Source organism: Schistocerca serialis, chromosome 1 (genome assembly GCF_023864345.2).
Source record: "Schistocerca serialis cubense isolate TAMUIC-IGC-003099 chromosome 1, iqSchSeri2.2, whole genome shotgun sequence".
NCBI lineage: Eukaryota > Metazoa > Arthropoda > Insecta > Orthoptera > Acrididae > Schistocerca > Schistocerca serialis.
Genome location: NC_064638.1, coordinates 244,158,829 through 244,175,579, shown reverse-complemented (window position 1 = coordinate 244,175,579; position 16,751 = coordinate 244,158,829). Strand labels below are relative to the sequence as shown.

Below are 16,751 nucleotides of genomic sequence, written 5' to 3'. Positions count from 1 at the left end.
ACTTGATCTTGTTCACTATTACAGGGTGTGTCTGGCTATTGGTGCCTTTCGCAGTAGTCCCGTTGACAGTCTCCTCACAGACAAATATGATGAAACCAACTCCTTGTTTCTTACGCAATTGCCATTTGCAGATTCCCTGACCATCTTGTGTACTCTGTCCTCTTTGCAAGCGAGCGACGTCTCCCTCCTGATCACTGCCCACGGGTGGGATTGCCAGTTGGAATGCATCTCACTTCCCTGTTGGAATCTTCATCTCTGTCTCCATTCACTGAAATGTGCCCTGTGTATTTTCTCTCACCCCCCTCCCCCCCTCCCTCCCGAGTGATGCCTAGACCACAGAATAGGACCAATCTACTCCAGAGTCGTAAGGTATCTGTTGCCCCTATGGTCTTACGGTGTCTTGTACATTCCATCCTTGCAGAGTTCCAGGGTCCTACCATTTTCTACACTGATGTTTCTAAGACGATAAATAAAGCGGGATACACTTTCACGTCTCCTACTGGCTTAGAAAACCATTTATTGCCAGAATCATGTAGTGTGTTCACAGCAGAGCTGCTAGCTCTTACTGGGGCCCTCATTTTGTTACTCAGGCCTCCCTCCACAGTGTTTTAATATGTACAGAGTCATTGAGCAGAGTGCTACTCTCACCGTCCTTTAATCTCTGCTATCCATTACCTTCTCTCCTTCCTTCTTTGGCCATGCTGCCTGCTCAGTTCTCTCTCTGTGAGTCCCAAGTTATGCAGGTATCCCAGAGAATGAAAGGGCTGACTGTTTGGCTAGGTAAGCTGATACTCATGCTCCATTCCCTTTCATGACTCCAGCTGTGGATATACAGATCTATGTCAAATCTCTCTCTGCCCGAAAGTAGAATGGCATATGGTGTGCTCCTGCTCTCTATAATAAACTCCGCACAATCGAGGAGACTGCTGTGCTTTGGTGCTCTTCCTTCTGCTTCTCTCAGTAGTAGTCCACTTACTTGGTGCTCTTCCTTCTGCTCCTCTTGGAACGAGTCCACTGCTTTATGCCATTTATGTATTGGTCATACCAGGCTCACCCACTGTGTTCTGTGCAACGAACCACCGCCACAGTATGGTTGTGGAGCCAGACTGATAATATCCCACATATTGATAGAATGTCCCCTTCATGCTAAGTACAGTATTCCTTAACTTAATATTAGCAGATGGTTCACAGATGGTTGAACTGGTCCTCAGTTTCCTCTGTGAAAGTGGTTATTTCCAGATATAAGGTTTTTTTTTTTTTTACTCTTGGAGCAGAGGCATGGTGGTTGTGGTTGGGACCTTTCTCACGTTTTCTCAGTCTGGGACTCTGTGACCACTCCCCCATGGAATGATCACTCTTTTTTCCAGTTTTTAGATTTGGTCTACCATTTTATGCCTTTTACTGTGTGTGTGTGTGTGTGTGTGTGTGTGTGTGTGTGTGTGTGTCTGTGTGTGTGTGTGTGTGTGTGTGTGTGTGTGTGTTTTAGCATATTTTATAGTTTATTCCCCTTACTGGATGCATCCACTTTTGGCTGATCTACTTTCTTCTGTGAGTAACTTAGGAATCACAGGACTGATGATCTCGCTGTTTGGCCCCATTAACCCTCTCAATTAATCAATCAATCAATCTCAAAATTTGTCAGGGGAAAAATGCTAAAATGTGTCTGAAGATCATGGAAATATCAGGGAATTTTACTTGGGAAATTGTGGCAACCCTGATGACACAGTGATTTTTAAGATATGTGGAAGCACAGAAGGAATGTAAATGAGAGTAATTATGGCGGTACCTGCTTGTTTTACTGCTTCCGTGCCTCTACTTAAAGAACTGTAAACTGTACTGTGCCAATTGTGTCAGCTCTTTTGGAAGGTAAAATTACTGGTATGTACTATTTATCTCCTTATTTGTATCAGCTGCATTTGTTCACATACAAGGGGCGACCAATAAATAAAGTGACACTTTCTTCTTCACCAATTTTAGTTCAAAATGTTGTAATCTTTTTGTGACATCCTTAAACATTTTTGTGTCATTTTATATACACTGCCTGAACCACCCAGAAGGGGAGAAGGGAACAAAATGAAACTTCTCTGATTGAAACGGTATGTGATGTTATTTCAGTGATTAGAAAATTGAGTTATATTTACAATAAATATGATGTTGCACCTCCTCTGATGTGAATGAGTGCAATAATTTGGTTAGGATGCCGTAAAGCTGTTGTATCCTCTCCTGAGACAAGCTTGCCCACAACTGTTTTGACTAGTCCTTGATATCCTGGATTCGGGCACTGAGATGGAGTTGATATCCAAGCAAGTCCCAAACATTTCCATTGCAGACAGATCAGTGTATCTTGCTGTCCATGGGAATAGCTCACCATCAAGATGACAGTTCATAGATACACATGCCATGTGTGGATGAGCATTGTCCTGTTGAACGGACACCACAGTACTGTTGCAGGAAGAGATAACACGAGTGGACATAGGATGTCTGTGAGATACTGTTGTGCCATCTTAGTTCCCTCAGTCACAACCAACTGTGGCCTGAAGTTATACTTGATGACTCCTCTTCACTCTATGGCACCAGGAGTAATACTGATGTGCCCCCCCCCCCCTCCCCAAAAAAAGCACTGAAAGAGAGAGACATCTCCTCAGGTTGCCTAAATACTTGCCAACAATCATCATCCGGTATAATGCTGAACTGCAATTCATCCAGAAAACAGCGTGATGCATGCTTTCTGGTCATGGGCTCATTCCAAACACAACCATTTGTGTTGTGATGTTAATGGTGGTCTACACATGGGATAGTAATAACCTACTCTGGCAGCTGCTGGTTATGACACCTGTTTTCCTTGTAGCATCTGCTGATTGTGTCATCTTTTTCCCTTACTGTTGTACTTTATTCTAAGAATTTTGTAAAACAGAGCATTCCATGCTGTTAGTACTGTTATATAGAATAAATTTTAATTCTTTGAAATGTAACTATGCTTCATAACATTATAGGTATTCAACACAAGAGGATGTATTTCTGCGCATGAAGAGAGTGTGGCATTTACCTCAGTACTTGGAATCATTGGGAAAGTTACTCCTGCAAAAAGAAATCATACATTACTCACAGCAGTTATCACTGGAACACATCACAGTATTACTTATTCAGATTTTTCCACATGCCTATGAGAGCACTACATTTAGCATAATTAAAGCTATGCAGAGCTTTTTCTGCAATTTATCTTTGTCTAAATTGGTGCTGCTGGAAGACTTTATAAATGTAGTAGGTTTGTATAAAGAACATATTTACTCTTACCACTACTGATGGCATTTTTCTGTTGAATTGAAATTGCATTTTGGACAAAGTGTGTCATATGTGACATACAACTTGTTGGTTGGAAACGTTTTATTTTGTAAATTTTCATGATTGTTCTGACTTGACCAGGGAATGCTGAAACAAGTGTGTTGTAATTCTAGTGCAATTTTGTCATGGTGTTCTGAAATTTTTTGCTCATTTACATTAAGTTACTTTGTTAACAAGAAACCAATTTCTAAAAGTTTCCATTAGGCAGATCTTTCAAAGATGGGTAAGAACTACAAAAATGAATTGAATTGGAATTTAAAAAGTAAAAGTTTGAACATGCAGCACACTTGACACAATACTTCTTAAAACTTGTGAGAGACTGACTTCAAAGTGGAAAATACGCATTACTTACTGGATTAAGATTTAATGTTAGTGGATTATATATCTATGTCCAATCTTTGTGTTTGTCAAAAACAGAATAGTTGGTGATCAGTTAAGTACGCAAAATTTCAACCTGTCATTCAACTGTAATTCCACTTTCATTTAAATCATCAAAACTACAACAAAACTAATGAGAAATGTGGTTAATGGAAGAACTCTGGAAGATGTATTAACACTGTAAGAATTTTGTCTGAAAGATTGTGATATATAGTTTATTATTTTGAGCTTTTCCTCATTACAGAGGCTTACCTCTAACATAATAATTTACTTGGAAATTACCTTACAAAGAATAAACATTCTTAAACTATATTTTCAAAATATTCCTCCAGGTGTTTCAATCTTGTGTGTCCTCTTCCTCTGCGCCCATTCTCCTCATTGTGTGCTGTACATTTTGGAGCCAGGTGGTCATAGGTCATCCTCTTCTTCTTCTTCTCCCCTCCGGTTCCCACTCCAGTATCAATTTTGGTATAGTGGCTTTCTCCATTTGTCGTACATGCCCGTACCACTGTAATTTCTTCCTATCCATTACATAATATATTCTTTCTTTTATTTTCATTCTCCTTATTATTTCAGTGTTCCTTATCTTTTCTTTCCTGGAGATTCTTGCCAGTCTTCTCGAGAAGTCCATCTCTAGAGCTTGTAATTTTTTAATGTGCTTCAGGTTAATTGTCCAGGTCTCCATTCCATACAGAACCACACTCTCTAATATGGATTTGTATATTAATTTTTTAGTTCTGCTCATTACATTCCTGCTCCATAAGACTGAGTTAAGCATCCCAATGACCTTCTGTCCACTACTAATTCTTTTATTGATTTCTGACTGATTTTCCCTCGATTCCTAAAATGGATCCTAAATAACAGACAGTGTTTATCTTTTTGATTTTCTTTCCTTCAATGTATAGCTCATCTGAATCATTAGTCAAGTATTCTGTTTTTTGATAATAAATCTTCAAACCCCAAGTTTGTATGCTGCTGCTAGTTGATTGCACATACAGTTAGCATCCTCCCCATCTTGTGCTACGACTACTTGATCATCAGCAAACAATAAATGATGTAGGTAAACTCCATCTCTTATTTCTAATCCCATACTATTACATTTACAAGACCATGTTCTGAGGCTAATATCTCTATAGGTTTTAAATAATGATGATGACATGGGGCAGCCCTGTTAAAGGCCTTTGCTTGTTCTAAATTTCTGTGAAAGCTTATTACCAACTTTCACTTGGCAGATGTTATCTTTATACATCTGTTGTATTATTTTAATCAAGGAAGGGTTTATGTTTGCCATATGTAGTGCTTTCCAAAGTAATTTTCTTGGAACAATATGATACGCTTTTTCTAGATCTATGAAAATTAATCCTATATTTTTTGATTTTTCCCTTCGTTTCTCCAAAATCTGTTGTAATGTGAAAATATGGTCTACACATGATCTCCCAACTGTGAATCCGCATTGTTGTTCTTGGGTTCTAAATTTTTTTTCCAGTTTGTTTTTAATTACTTTTGCAAAAATTCTCATTAATGTCTTTGTAACACAAGTTCCTCTATAGTTTGAATAAATTTTGCGATCCCTTTTCTTAAATATGGTATTAATGAAACCTAGCTTCATCTCGTTGGGTATTGAAGCTCCATGTATTGTTTTGTTGAAGAGCTGTGTTATCAGTTTCACAGTTTTGTCACCACCATATTTCAGGCACTCCAGATTAATATTGCCTGGTCCCGGTGATGTACCATTCTTTCCTGTTCTCAATGCTTGAAGTACTTCACTTTATAAAATCCGGATCTCATCATCTTCATGTCCTTTTTCTTCCACTATTCCTTCTTCTAGATATTCTTCTCTGTCCTCATTTAATAATTTTTGGAAATACTCTTCCCATTCCTTTTGTGTTATCAGTTGGAGATTGGTTTTGCTTTTTGTATCCTGTCGAAGCCCCCTTTAACACTGACCATGCTTCTTTTGCTCTCCCAAATCCTAATTTGCTATTCATTCACCTTGGCACATGTTCTTTCCCATGCTTCATTTTTTGCCATCCTTATTTTTTTCATGACTTCATTCTTCTCTTTCTTGTATATATCTTTTTTCTTCTGATTTATCACTCAACCATGAAGGAATGCATTTCGTTTTTCTCTAACGAGGACCTCTATTTCCTCAGACCACCACTCTGTTGCACAGTTGTGGTTGCTATCTTTTTTACCCAACGCCTCTGTTGCTATGATTTTCACATTAGTTTTTATATAGTCATATATTTCCTCTGTACTTCCTTCATATGATTCAACCAGTTTCCTTTCCATCCTGGCTGCAAAGAGTATTCTGATACTTTGGTCTTGTAGGCTGTCAGTATTAAAAGATAAATTTTCATCTTTCTCAATCTGGTTCATTTTATTTATGTTACTTGTATCTTTCCTTGCATTCTTTCATGGGCAAAAAGACTTCATTTTTACTAGATAGTGGTCTGGTCCACACTGGGCTCCTCTATAAGATCTGACGTCTACTGCCTTGAAACTACTTGTTTGTCTAATGATAATATAATATTTTATAGAATGAAGTTCTTTAGTGTTCTGTTGCCAAGTATATTTATGAATGCCCTTATGTTTGAAAAAGTGTTGGCAATTTTTAGACCAAATTGTTCTTAAATTGCAATCAATTTTTCCCCTTTGTCATTGTATTCGTTCTCTCCATGTTTTCATACTATTCTACAGGATTCCCTCATTCCTACCCTTCCATTCATATCTCCTGTGATATAGTTAAGTAAGTAATAAGGCTGTAGCTAACAGCAACAGAAATCAGACCTGTTTGGCACAATGTAATTTTTGCATAAATCAACTCAAAACTGGTAATTCAAACAATAAATCTATGGCTCTGGAAGCTTCAGATTCCAGGTTAGCTGATTTGTTGTCACTTCTGACCCCATTGTTCTAGGTCCTAAAAGTCTAAGAGTTTGCTGTTGTAAGAGTCCATTCTTGATTTTATGATTATTTATTTGCTCTACTTTTAACAAGTAGAATTTTGTTTATATACAGCAAAAATGGACCTTTTGTGAAACAATGATAATTTAGAAACGAATGTTTCATAACTTTTCTGTATTTCAAATAGAATTCAGTTGAAGTGAATTATATTTCAGTCATGTTGTTATTGCACAAATATGTTAAACACAAGTGAGAGAACCATTCATCATTTATTTTGTGACTCTTAATGCTTTCCCAACAGATATGTTCAATATATGGCTTTTGGGTCTGCCACTGCATCACGTTTTGTAAATCCCATAATATTTCTACGAGGCAGTTACTATCAGGGAGTGGCTGCTGGTTACTGCTGGCATCTTGGCAACAAGAACCAGCAGCCACTGCTTGACATTGTCGAGAAGTTGCTGTGAAGAAATGTGGGATCTACAGGGCCAGTTCAAGAACATTTTTCCACACAATAACTTATCTTTCCCCCCTCTTTTACCTGGCAGCTTCCACTATTAATTGTGAAATGCATTGTATAGAAATCTTATACTTGGGCACTGCTGGCACCCCTCTCAGGTTTGTGTCCCAAGTGGCTGCTACTGATGGTGAAATGTCCCATATAAAAATCTTAAAATTTTGATGCCTCTGTTGCCCCTTTCAGCTTTGCACCCCAAGCGGCAGCTTGTTGCTTGGGATTGAACATGTTATAGTTTAAATTTTATTTGCAGCAAAGTTAATCTTCCACATGTAGACATTATTGATAACAAGCTCAGGAACAGAGACATCTTTTAAAGTATTGAATTTGTGAATTTGAAAGAACTGTAATTAGAATCCAGTGGCTAGGCACCTGCTTCTCTCTCTCACCTTGTATGCTATGACTTCCCAGAAATGTGACAAGTGGTATGTGGCTCCCAAATATTTTAGATGTAATTTTGTCTCTCGTTTTTTATTACAGTGTTCTTCACACCCCCCTCCCTCCCTTGCTCCCTCGCTTCCTTTCTGCCTCCCACTTTCCATTTAAAGCATCTTGTCAATTTTTATTGCAGTGTATCAAGGACTAATCCACACCTGTTCCCATTGCTTGCTGATTGATATGGAGTTACACAAAGAGAGACAAAATGATGGTCAAAAAATTATCACATATAAAAACTATATGTCTTTATGGAAATCATTATTTCTGGCACATAACTACAGAATTAAAGGTAGGTCTAACAAACATTTTTAATATTCTGCAGATATTTAGCATTGTGTCCAGTTTTGGTCTAGAAACACTAATGATTATTGTATAATAATATGCTAACATTTCTTCTCTCCTTTGATGGTATATGTTGAAGTTCTTTTCCAATATGTTATTTTCTTTGTGTTTTAATTGTACGTACATTAATCACACAGATTTTTGTGCTCTGAATGAGTTTGTTTGCCCCATTTATTTAATTCTGATAAGTAATTGGTGAATAGTTATGATGCTGGAATCTCTTGTTTGTTGCTTTTTTCCCCTTTCTTAAAGAATGTTTGCTTTTTGCACAATTTGTAGCAATTTGGGAGTTACTAGAGACTAAAACTAAGTAGTTTTAATCTGAAACAAACCAGATTGGTGCAAAAGAGTTGAGAAAATCTGTTATTGTGGTCTTCAGCTAAAGAGTGGTTTGATGCAGCTCTCCATTCCAGTCATTCCTGCACAAGCCTCTTCGTATCTGAATAACTACTGCAGCTACATCAATTTGAGTTTGCTTACTATATTCAAGCCTTGGTCTCCCTCCGCCACACACTTCCCTCCAGTACCATATTGACAAACTCCTTGATGATGTCTCAGAATGTGCCTCATCAGTTCGTCCTTCCTTTCAGTCATGTTTTTCAATAAATTTCTTTTCTTGCCAATTCATTCAGTACCTCATCATTAGCTACATGATCTACCCATCTAATCTTCAGCATTCATCTATAGCCCCACATTTCACAGGCTTCTGATACCTTCTTGTCTGTGCTGCGTATCATCCATGTTTCATTTCCATATAAGTCTGCACTCCAGACAAGTACCATCAGAAAAGACTTCCTAACATTTAAATTTATACCGGGTGATCAAAAAGTCAGTATAAATTTGAAAACTGAATAAATCATGGAATAATGTAGATAAAGAGATACAAATTGACACACATGCTTGGAATGACATGGGGTTTTATTAGAACCAAAAAAATACAAAAGTTCAAAAAATGTCTGACAGATGGCGCTTCATCTAATCAGAATAGCAATAATTAGCATAACAAAGTAAGACAAAGCAAAGATGATGTTCTTCACAGGAAATGCTCAATATTTCCATCATCATTCCTCAACAGTAGCTGTAGTCGAGGAATAATGTTGTGAACAGCACTGTAAAGCATGTCCGGAGTTGGCGTCGGATGTTGTCTTTCAGCATCCCTAGAGATGTCTGTCGATCACGATACACTTGCGACTTCAGGTAACTCCAAAGCCAATAATCGCACGGACTGAGGTATGGGGACCTGGAAGGCCAAGCATGACGAAAGTGGCAGCTGAGCACACGATCATCACCAAACGATGCGCGCAAGAGATCTTGCACGTGTCTAGCAATATTGGGCGGAGCGCCATCCTGCATAAACATCGTACGTTCCAGCAGGTGTTTATTAGCCAGGCTGGGGATGATGCGATTCTGTAACATATCAGCGTACCTCTCACCCGTCACGGTAGCAGTTACAAAACCAGAATCACGCATTTCCTCAAAGAAAAAAGGCTCAATAATGGTAGATGTGGTAAATCTAACCCATACCGTGACTTTCTCGTTGTGCAATGGAGTTTCCACGACAATTCTAGGATTTTCGGTAGCCCATATTCTGAAGTTGTGGGCGTTGACAGACCCTCGGAGCGTGAAATGAGCTTTGTCGGTCCACAACACGTTACTCAACCAATTGCCATCTTCCGCCATATTTTGAAACGCCCACACTGCAAATGCCCTCTGTTTCACTAAATCGCCAGGTAACAGTTCATGATGCTGGTGGATTTTGTACGGATAGCATCAGAGGGTACACCTCAGTGCCAACCAAACAGTAGTGTATGGAATGCCGGTGCGACATGCGACTGCACTAGCGCTGACTTCCCCATGCATAGACGAACCCGCTACAGTCTCCATTTCTTCCTGAACTGTCTCAGCAGCATTATGCCTTGTGCTCGGTCGGCCACTACGGAGTATATCGTCTAAACAACCCATGGCTTCGAACTTCGAAATCATTTTCGCCACAGCTGATTTGTCAGCGGACCTTTACCCGTTTGAATCCCCTTCCTATGGCAATAGGATCATAACGCTGAACTAGCACATTCCCCATTCTGATAATACAGCTTCACTAAAAGCACCTTTTCAGGTAACGTCAACATGCTGCAACTGCTGGCGCATATGATTCTCTCTCTCATTACAGCTCCTTTTATACACGATTGTCATGCGCATTCACTGACGTTTTGCTGTCCAGCGCCATATGTTGGACATTTTGTGAACGTTGTTTTTTTTTGGTTCTGATAAAACCCCATGTCTTTCCAAGCATGTGTGTCAATTTTTACCTCTCTATCTACATTATTCTGTGGTTTATTAAGTTTTCAAATTTATACTGACTTTTTGATCACCAGGTATTTAATGTTAATGAATTCTTGTTAGGAATACATTCCTTGCTACAGTCAGTCTGCTTTTTTTATCCACTCTGTTTCGGGCTTCAGCAGTTGTTTTGCTGTCCATATAGCAAAACACGTGTACTACTTTTAGGGTGCCATTTCATAAGCTAATTCCCTCAGCATCATCTGATTTAATCCACCTAAATTGTGTTAGCCTGAACTTAATTTCTTTTCCAAATTTCACCTTCATATCCTTTACTGGTTGCCCAGTGCACAGATTGAATAACGTGGGGGATAGAGTACAATTCTGTCTCGCTCCCTTTTCAACCACTGCTTCCCTTTCATGTCGTTCAAATCTTGTAACTGCAGTCTAGTTTGTGTACAAGCTGTATATGACCTTTTGATCCCTGTGTGTTATCCTCGCCACTTTCAGGATTTCGAAGAGTGTATTCCAGTCAACATAATCAAAGGCTTTCTCCAAATCTACAAATGCTACGGACTTTTGTTTGTCTTTCTTCGGTGTATCTTCTAAGGTAAGACATGGGTTCAGTACCGGTATTTTCTCACGTGCTCCTACAGAATCCAAACTGATCTACCCAAGGTCAACTTCTACCATCTTTTCCATTCTTCTGTAAATAATTTGTCAGTATTTTGTGACCATGCCTTATTAAACTGATAGTTCAATAATATTTACACCTGTCAGCACTTGGTTGCTTTGAAACTGGTATTATTACGTTTTTCATGCAGTCTGAGGGTGTTTCGCCCTTTTCGTACATCTAGCACACCAAGTGGAATAGTTTTTTCATCGCTGGCTCTCTGAAGGGTCTCAGTGATTCTGAGCAAATGCCCCTGTCCCATGCCTCCCCAATCCAACACAGCAGATTGCTGCTCACATTAGATGCTGCCCCAGAGCTCAGGAGCAGTGGTCATGTGTGTGCAAATTGTGCTTGTATGAATGTGTGTGCGGATTTTCTGCTTCAGAACAACAACTCTGTCCTAAAGCTTGAATATTTTAAATTTTTTTTTCCACTGTGCCCGTCCGTGACGAAACACCACATCTATGTGGTGAGTAGCAATCTGTCCTTTCCACGTTGTTGTTATTCCATTCTGGACTTTGCATATAGTATTTAGGCTCCAATAAGAATTTTTATGTTGCGTGGTACTGATCAGAAAGATTGTACTTGTAGAAAATAGAGATTTATGTACTAGTAGCTCAAAATGTGGGATAAAAGTGAGTTTCTTCAAATAGTTATTAGCTGTCTGGCGCCAACACACTAAAGAAACCAAGCTTCTGAGTTCACAGTGTGCAAATTTTGTCTATTGTTAGAGTTGTAAAATTACAATCAACATAAATAAGTTTTATCACACATTTGACAGAAGGCTATTGAAGCATAAACAGAACTTTTTGTCGCACATATGCTCTTCTATCATCACTGCTTCATGCTCTTTGAATATTAAAAATTGTTGTGAAATTACTTTGTGATATAGCCATTTTTTAAAAATAAATGCATGTAATTATTTTGCCCATTCATGTTAAGAAAGGCAGCTTCTTTACATCTAAGCATTCACTAGAATACGAAGTTAAGTTTATGACTATAAATAATGGTGGAAAAAATTTAGGACCTTCAGCTGCCACAAAGACTGATGTTGTTCAGAAGATGCACAACCAGTTTGTAATTTTGTTACTGCGTTGTCTGAGAAAGCTGAACTTGAATACTAGGAAAAAGATATTACAGGATTCTGTAAGTATTTTTTGTTCTTCCTTCTGATAGTGTTAATTTACAGACATTGACATAGAAATTTAAATTTTCATTGAATTTTTTTTGGTATTTTACAGGACAGTTTCTTTATTGAAGGTGACATGGAAGCAGTAAATCCAAAGGATTTCAATGTCTTCATTAATTTAACAGATTTTTGTCAAGAATTTTTTCCACACATTGATTCAAATTTATTTAAGAATCACTGTGAAGAATTCATTACTCACTTAATTGTGGAATCTACACGAGCTCCCAATGTCAGTGGCTTTTATAAACTACTCGCAGCTGCGTTGAAGATATGCGATAAACTACAATTTTTTGGAGTAAGTAAGAAACATTACCGTTCTGTCCCTAATAACCTCGATGACAGAAGTCTTAAACCTGTACCTTGCCTTCTTTGATTCTGTTGGACTCTATTTGTAATGGTGAAGGCACAGTCGATGGACACTAGCTATCTTCATATTTCTGTAGGATGATGCAGAGAGGCAGAATGGAAATAAAGATAGATACTAAGAGGCATTTGTAAGTGATGAGAGAGAGTTAGTGTTACTTTTAGTTTGATGATTGTGGCAGTGGAGATTGTGAAAGCAATTAAAATTGTGAGTTGGCCTAAAAGATGACACAGTTGTTAACAAGTAAGTGAAAGCTACAGCTAATAATCATGGAACAGAATTGTTGTTGCAGTGATCAGAATAGTAGAAAAGAAGCTTAGTCTCATTTTCAGAATTTTATGTTTTAAGTTGTGAATCTTCTCTAAGTTGTTGTACTGTCCACTTTAATCACTGTGATCATCATCATCATCATCACCACCATCACCACCACCACCACCATCAGTTACTCAAATGACTTCCTGTCATTGCTCCAACAAGCAAGTATACAAGGCCATAGCTAAAGCTTTGATGGCTTTAAAAGATAGAAAAACATATAAAAAGGATTGTCCTTGAGAATACAGAATATTTTGAGGAAGAGAGGGTAAAATGACAGATAAATGTGAAATTGTTCTTTGTTTGATGTTGTGCATGAGATTTTATGGTAAGAGATCTTAGATAATAGCATTTCTTGGTATGTGGTTTTTTGGCAAGTATTGACAGACATATTTGTTTCTTTTTAATTGAATTGTGGCATTAGCTTCAAAATTGTGCAAAACATGTCTCTCTATTATTATTATTATTATATCAATGAAAATAATCAGTTCTTAAAAATATAAGTAATTGAATAAAAAATCTACTCACCAAGCAGTGGCTAAAGAAAACACACATAAAAAGTGTTAAAATTTGCTAGCTTGCGAAGCCAGTGGCTCCTCCTCCTGGCAGAAGGGTAGAAGAGGAAGGAAGAAGGGCGAATGAAAAGGACTGATGAGATTTAGGAAAAAGGGTCAAGTTTGGGAAAATTGCCCAGAATCGTGGGTTGGGTGGATTTACCATCTGATACGAGGAGGGGAGTTGGCTTGACTTCCTGGATATCCCAACAACCTGAGAGAGCTTGACAGGACAGACATACAGAGGTGCTGACAACTGAAGGGGAAAGTTTCAGTAGTAATTGGGTTTATTATAACTAAAATGTATTCATTATTGCAAATAGGGATGGAATAATGTTTTAGAAGGTGCCACCCTTCTATACCTGGGCCACTGATATGTCACTCCATGGTCACCCACAAGTGCTGTAAAGTTGGCAATGTAACTGACAAACAAGTGAGGAATCCAATGTGCTCAGTCTTCTGAACCAATTATAGCACCTCGACAAAAGCTGGTTCTGGCGTCGATGCTACCATGTCGCCAGGTTCCATCTAAACATTGTATGTTAGTGCGCGACCACCTGCTTTTGTGTTATCACCTGGACTACAGTTTCTGTGTATTAAATAATGTCATCAAATGACTGCGTTCGCCAAGTGACAATCCATTGCGTCTTGCAGTGCCATTAAATATTCAGGCTTTGGAATTGCAACGGAGGACACCTGAGTTTTACGAGCAATAAAAAGAATTTTTTTCTGTACATTGGCATGTGTTGATTCCTGATGATAAAGTTGTAGAGCGTACTTCAAAAACTGTAGGACTTGGCCAAAGTACAGTTATAAGGAAAGGGATGCTACTTCATTACTTGCAAGATACTGAAGTTAATGGTGTGGAAGAAAGCCCTGTGGAAAAAAATGTATTTTTAATTATTCCTGGAAAGAAAAGAAACCAGCATTGTCCAGTTAAAGAAGTTGATTCTTTCCCAATACATGAAATTCGTCGGCACATTTACACACATTATACCAGAAAAGAATACCCCACAATAGCGAAGTTTGTAATTTCTTTAAAAGAATGTGGACTTCTCACAGGGGGAGGAAATTTCACTTAAATGGTATTAAAAATATGGGGCTTCCATTTTAAAAAGTTAGATGGACAAAAGCTGTTGTCCAATAAAGCTCACTTTGTTGCAGCTCATGGCATTTTCTGATACAAAATTATAGGAAAGGATAATCAGTTGATAAAGGCTGGATAGATGATACTCCGAATAGCAGCAGTCACCAGCCAACAGGAAGAGAATCCCGATTAATTGTGGTCCATGCAGGTTCTTCAAACAGTTTTGTGTGTGAAGGACTTCGTTTTTTGATCGCGAAAAATCTGTCATTATCTTTAGGATATGGACTGCCCATGGCTTCTGCAGTGGTTTAAAAATTTGTTGCTCCAGTTTAGTGTTCCGACACCTTACTGTTCTGTAATTTTAGACAAAACTCCTACCACTAGTGCCTGTAAAGAAACTAAAACAAAATAAACCTGTGACACCTAAATATGTTGCAGATGAAATTGCAAGGTCACAGGGTCACAAGGTAATTAGGCTTCCACCTTATCATTGCCATTTTAATCCAATTGAACTGGTTTGGAATGATATCAAGGTATACTTTAGAAATAACAAGAAGACTTTTACAAGACTGTGGATAGACTGCTACATGAAGGTCTTGGTACTGGAGACGCCACCTCATGGAGGACGAAAGTAGACCATGTTGCTAAACTCATAAGAGAAGCACGAGTATAGATGGAACTATAAATGAGGATGAATAATTAATGATTTCACATGATGATGATGATGATGATGATGATGATGATGATGATAACAGTATGGCGCCAATTCCAATGATAGTGAAGGAGAACTGGATGGAACCGTGCCACTGACATTGAAAATTAGTGAGTGTAAATGTATACAGAATTAGTCCTTTCTGTCTGCAACCGAGTAGGCTATGCATGTTTTGCTTTATTTCATTCTTCGAGTGTGGATAGCATTTTCTTTGGTATCCTTATGTTTACATTATTACACGACATTTTATTTGCAGCTGTTACGGTAACAATTTGGAACGACATTTCATCTTCATTGTATTAACTTTGGATGTTTTTTATTTTCCGGTTTCATATACTGTCAAATGCTTTGCCTCCATTGTTGTTCTCTCCATTGTTAGAAAAATGTACTTTGTTGTACTTTTGTACAAACATCGATTGTAGCTTACATTTACAAACATACTTTGGAGTTGTGGACGTATAAAGTGGCAGCTATTGAAACCTTGCAAGCGAAGTATAGCCAGCTACACGCGATCTGTCAAGTGACATCTTTGACCGGCCTGTGTACACTGGGTGGTTACAATTATACTTTCCCTATTTAACACATTATAATATGGAAACTAATTACCATACAAGGACCAAACTTAGTAGCATTAATATCCAGGAGATGGGGAAGAGAGATAATGCAGAATCAATTCAGTTGAAGCACTTTTAATTTGCTGCAACGGTACATCATACCATTACATACCAGTACCATTACTGCCTAATGACTGGGAGTTGTGCACAGCGTTGTCTGCCGTAGCAACAGCGATTTTATGAGCCAACTGTGGTGCAACCAGTCGTTGGCCTCTTTCTGGAGTCAAGTCCAGTTCTCCAGTTGATTCAAACTCCTTCCTCATGCTCTGCACAGCAAGTGGAGAAAGAGAACCCTTCCGTTATCCTTCCGGCCAACAGTATTCTCTAAGTGCAGCCGTAGCATTACTGCTGTTTTGACAGTAGAGCATTGCCCATAACACCCTGCTCCTTTTGTCCAAGTTCATGTTGACATGTCAACAAGTGGTCAGGTGTGTGAGACTATGAATCACGATGACTGATCATGGCACCTAGTGGCCATAGTTCGAACTGGATGGTGATGCTGTCACACATGTAAATCATGCACCCCATATTTTAGACCCTAATGCTACTAAGTTTGGTGCTTCTACGGTAATTAGTTTCTGTGTTATAATGTGTTAAATGTTGTTGTTGTGGTCTTCAGTCCTGAGACTGGTTTTATGCAGCTCTCCATGCCACCCTATCCTGTGCAAGCTTCTTCATCTCCCAGTACTTACTGCAACCCACATCCTTCTGAATTTGCTTAATGTATTCATCTCTTGGTCTCTCTCTACGATTTTTACCCTCCACGCTGCCCTCCAATGCTAAATTTGTGATCCCTTGATGCTTCAGAACATGTCCTACTAACCGGTCCCTTCTTTTTGTCAAGTTGTGCCACATACTTAAATAGGGAAAGTTTAATTATGACCAGAAACTATAAGAACCAGTCACTAGAAGTTTAAAATCTGCCAAATCAGAATTAAATGACCCTTCTTATAGAAACTCAACACAAACAAGCAGAATGACAGTGCAAGTGTCAAAAGTTAAGTGAATACTCAATAACTCTTGAATGATACACCACACTTCATGT

The 16,751-nt window shown here is 38.4% G+C and overlaps 1 protein-coding gene across 1 annotated transcript in view; it reads left to right on the top strand.

Moving 5' to 3' along the window:
• The window catches only part of LOC126463715 (DNA-dependent protein kinase catalytic subunit-like), a 475,012-nt gene that overhangs the window by 31,030 nt on the left and 427,231 nt on the right, over positions 1-16,751 (top strand). The window contains exons 6-9 of the mRNA XM_050096185.1: positions 2,994-3,265; positions 7,716-7,871; positions 11,899-12,020; positions 12,116-12,358. Coding sequence (XP_049952142.1) covers positions 2,994-3,265; positions 7,716-7,871; positions 11,899-12,020; positions 12,116-12,358 — 793 coding nt within the window. The remainder of the gene's footprint in view (positions 1-2,993; positions 3,266-7,715; positions 7,872-11,898; positions 12,021-12,115; positions 12,359-16,751) is intronic.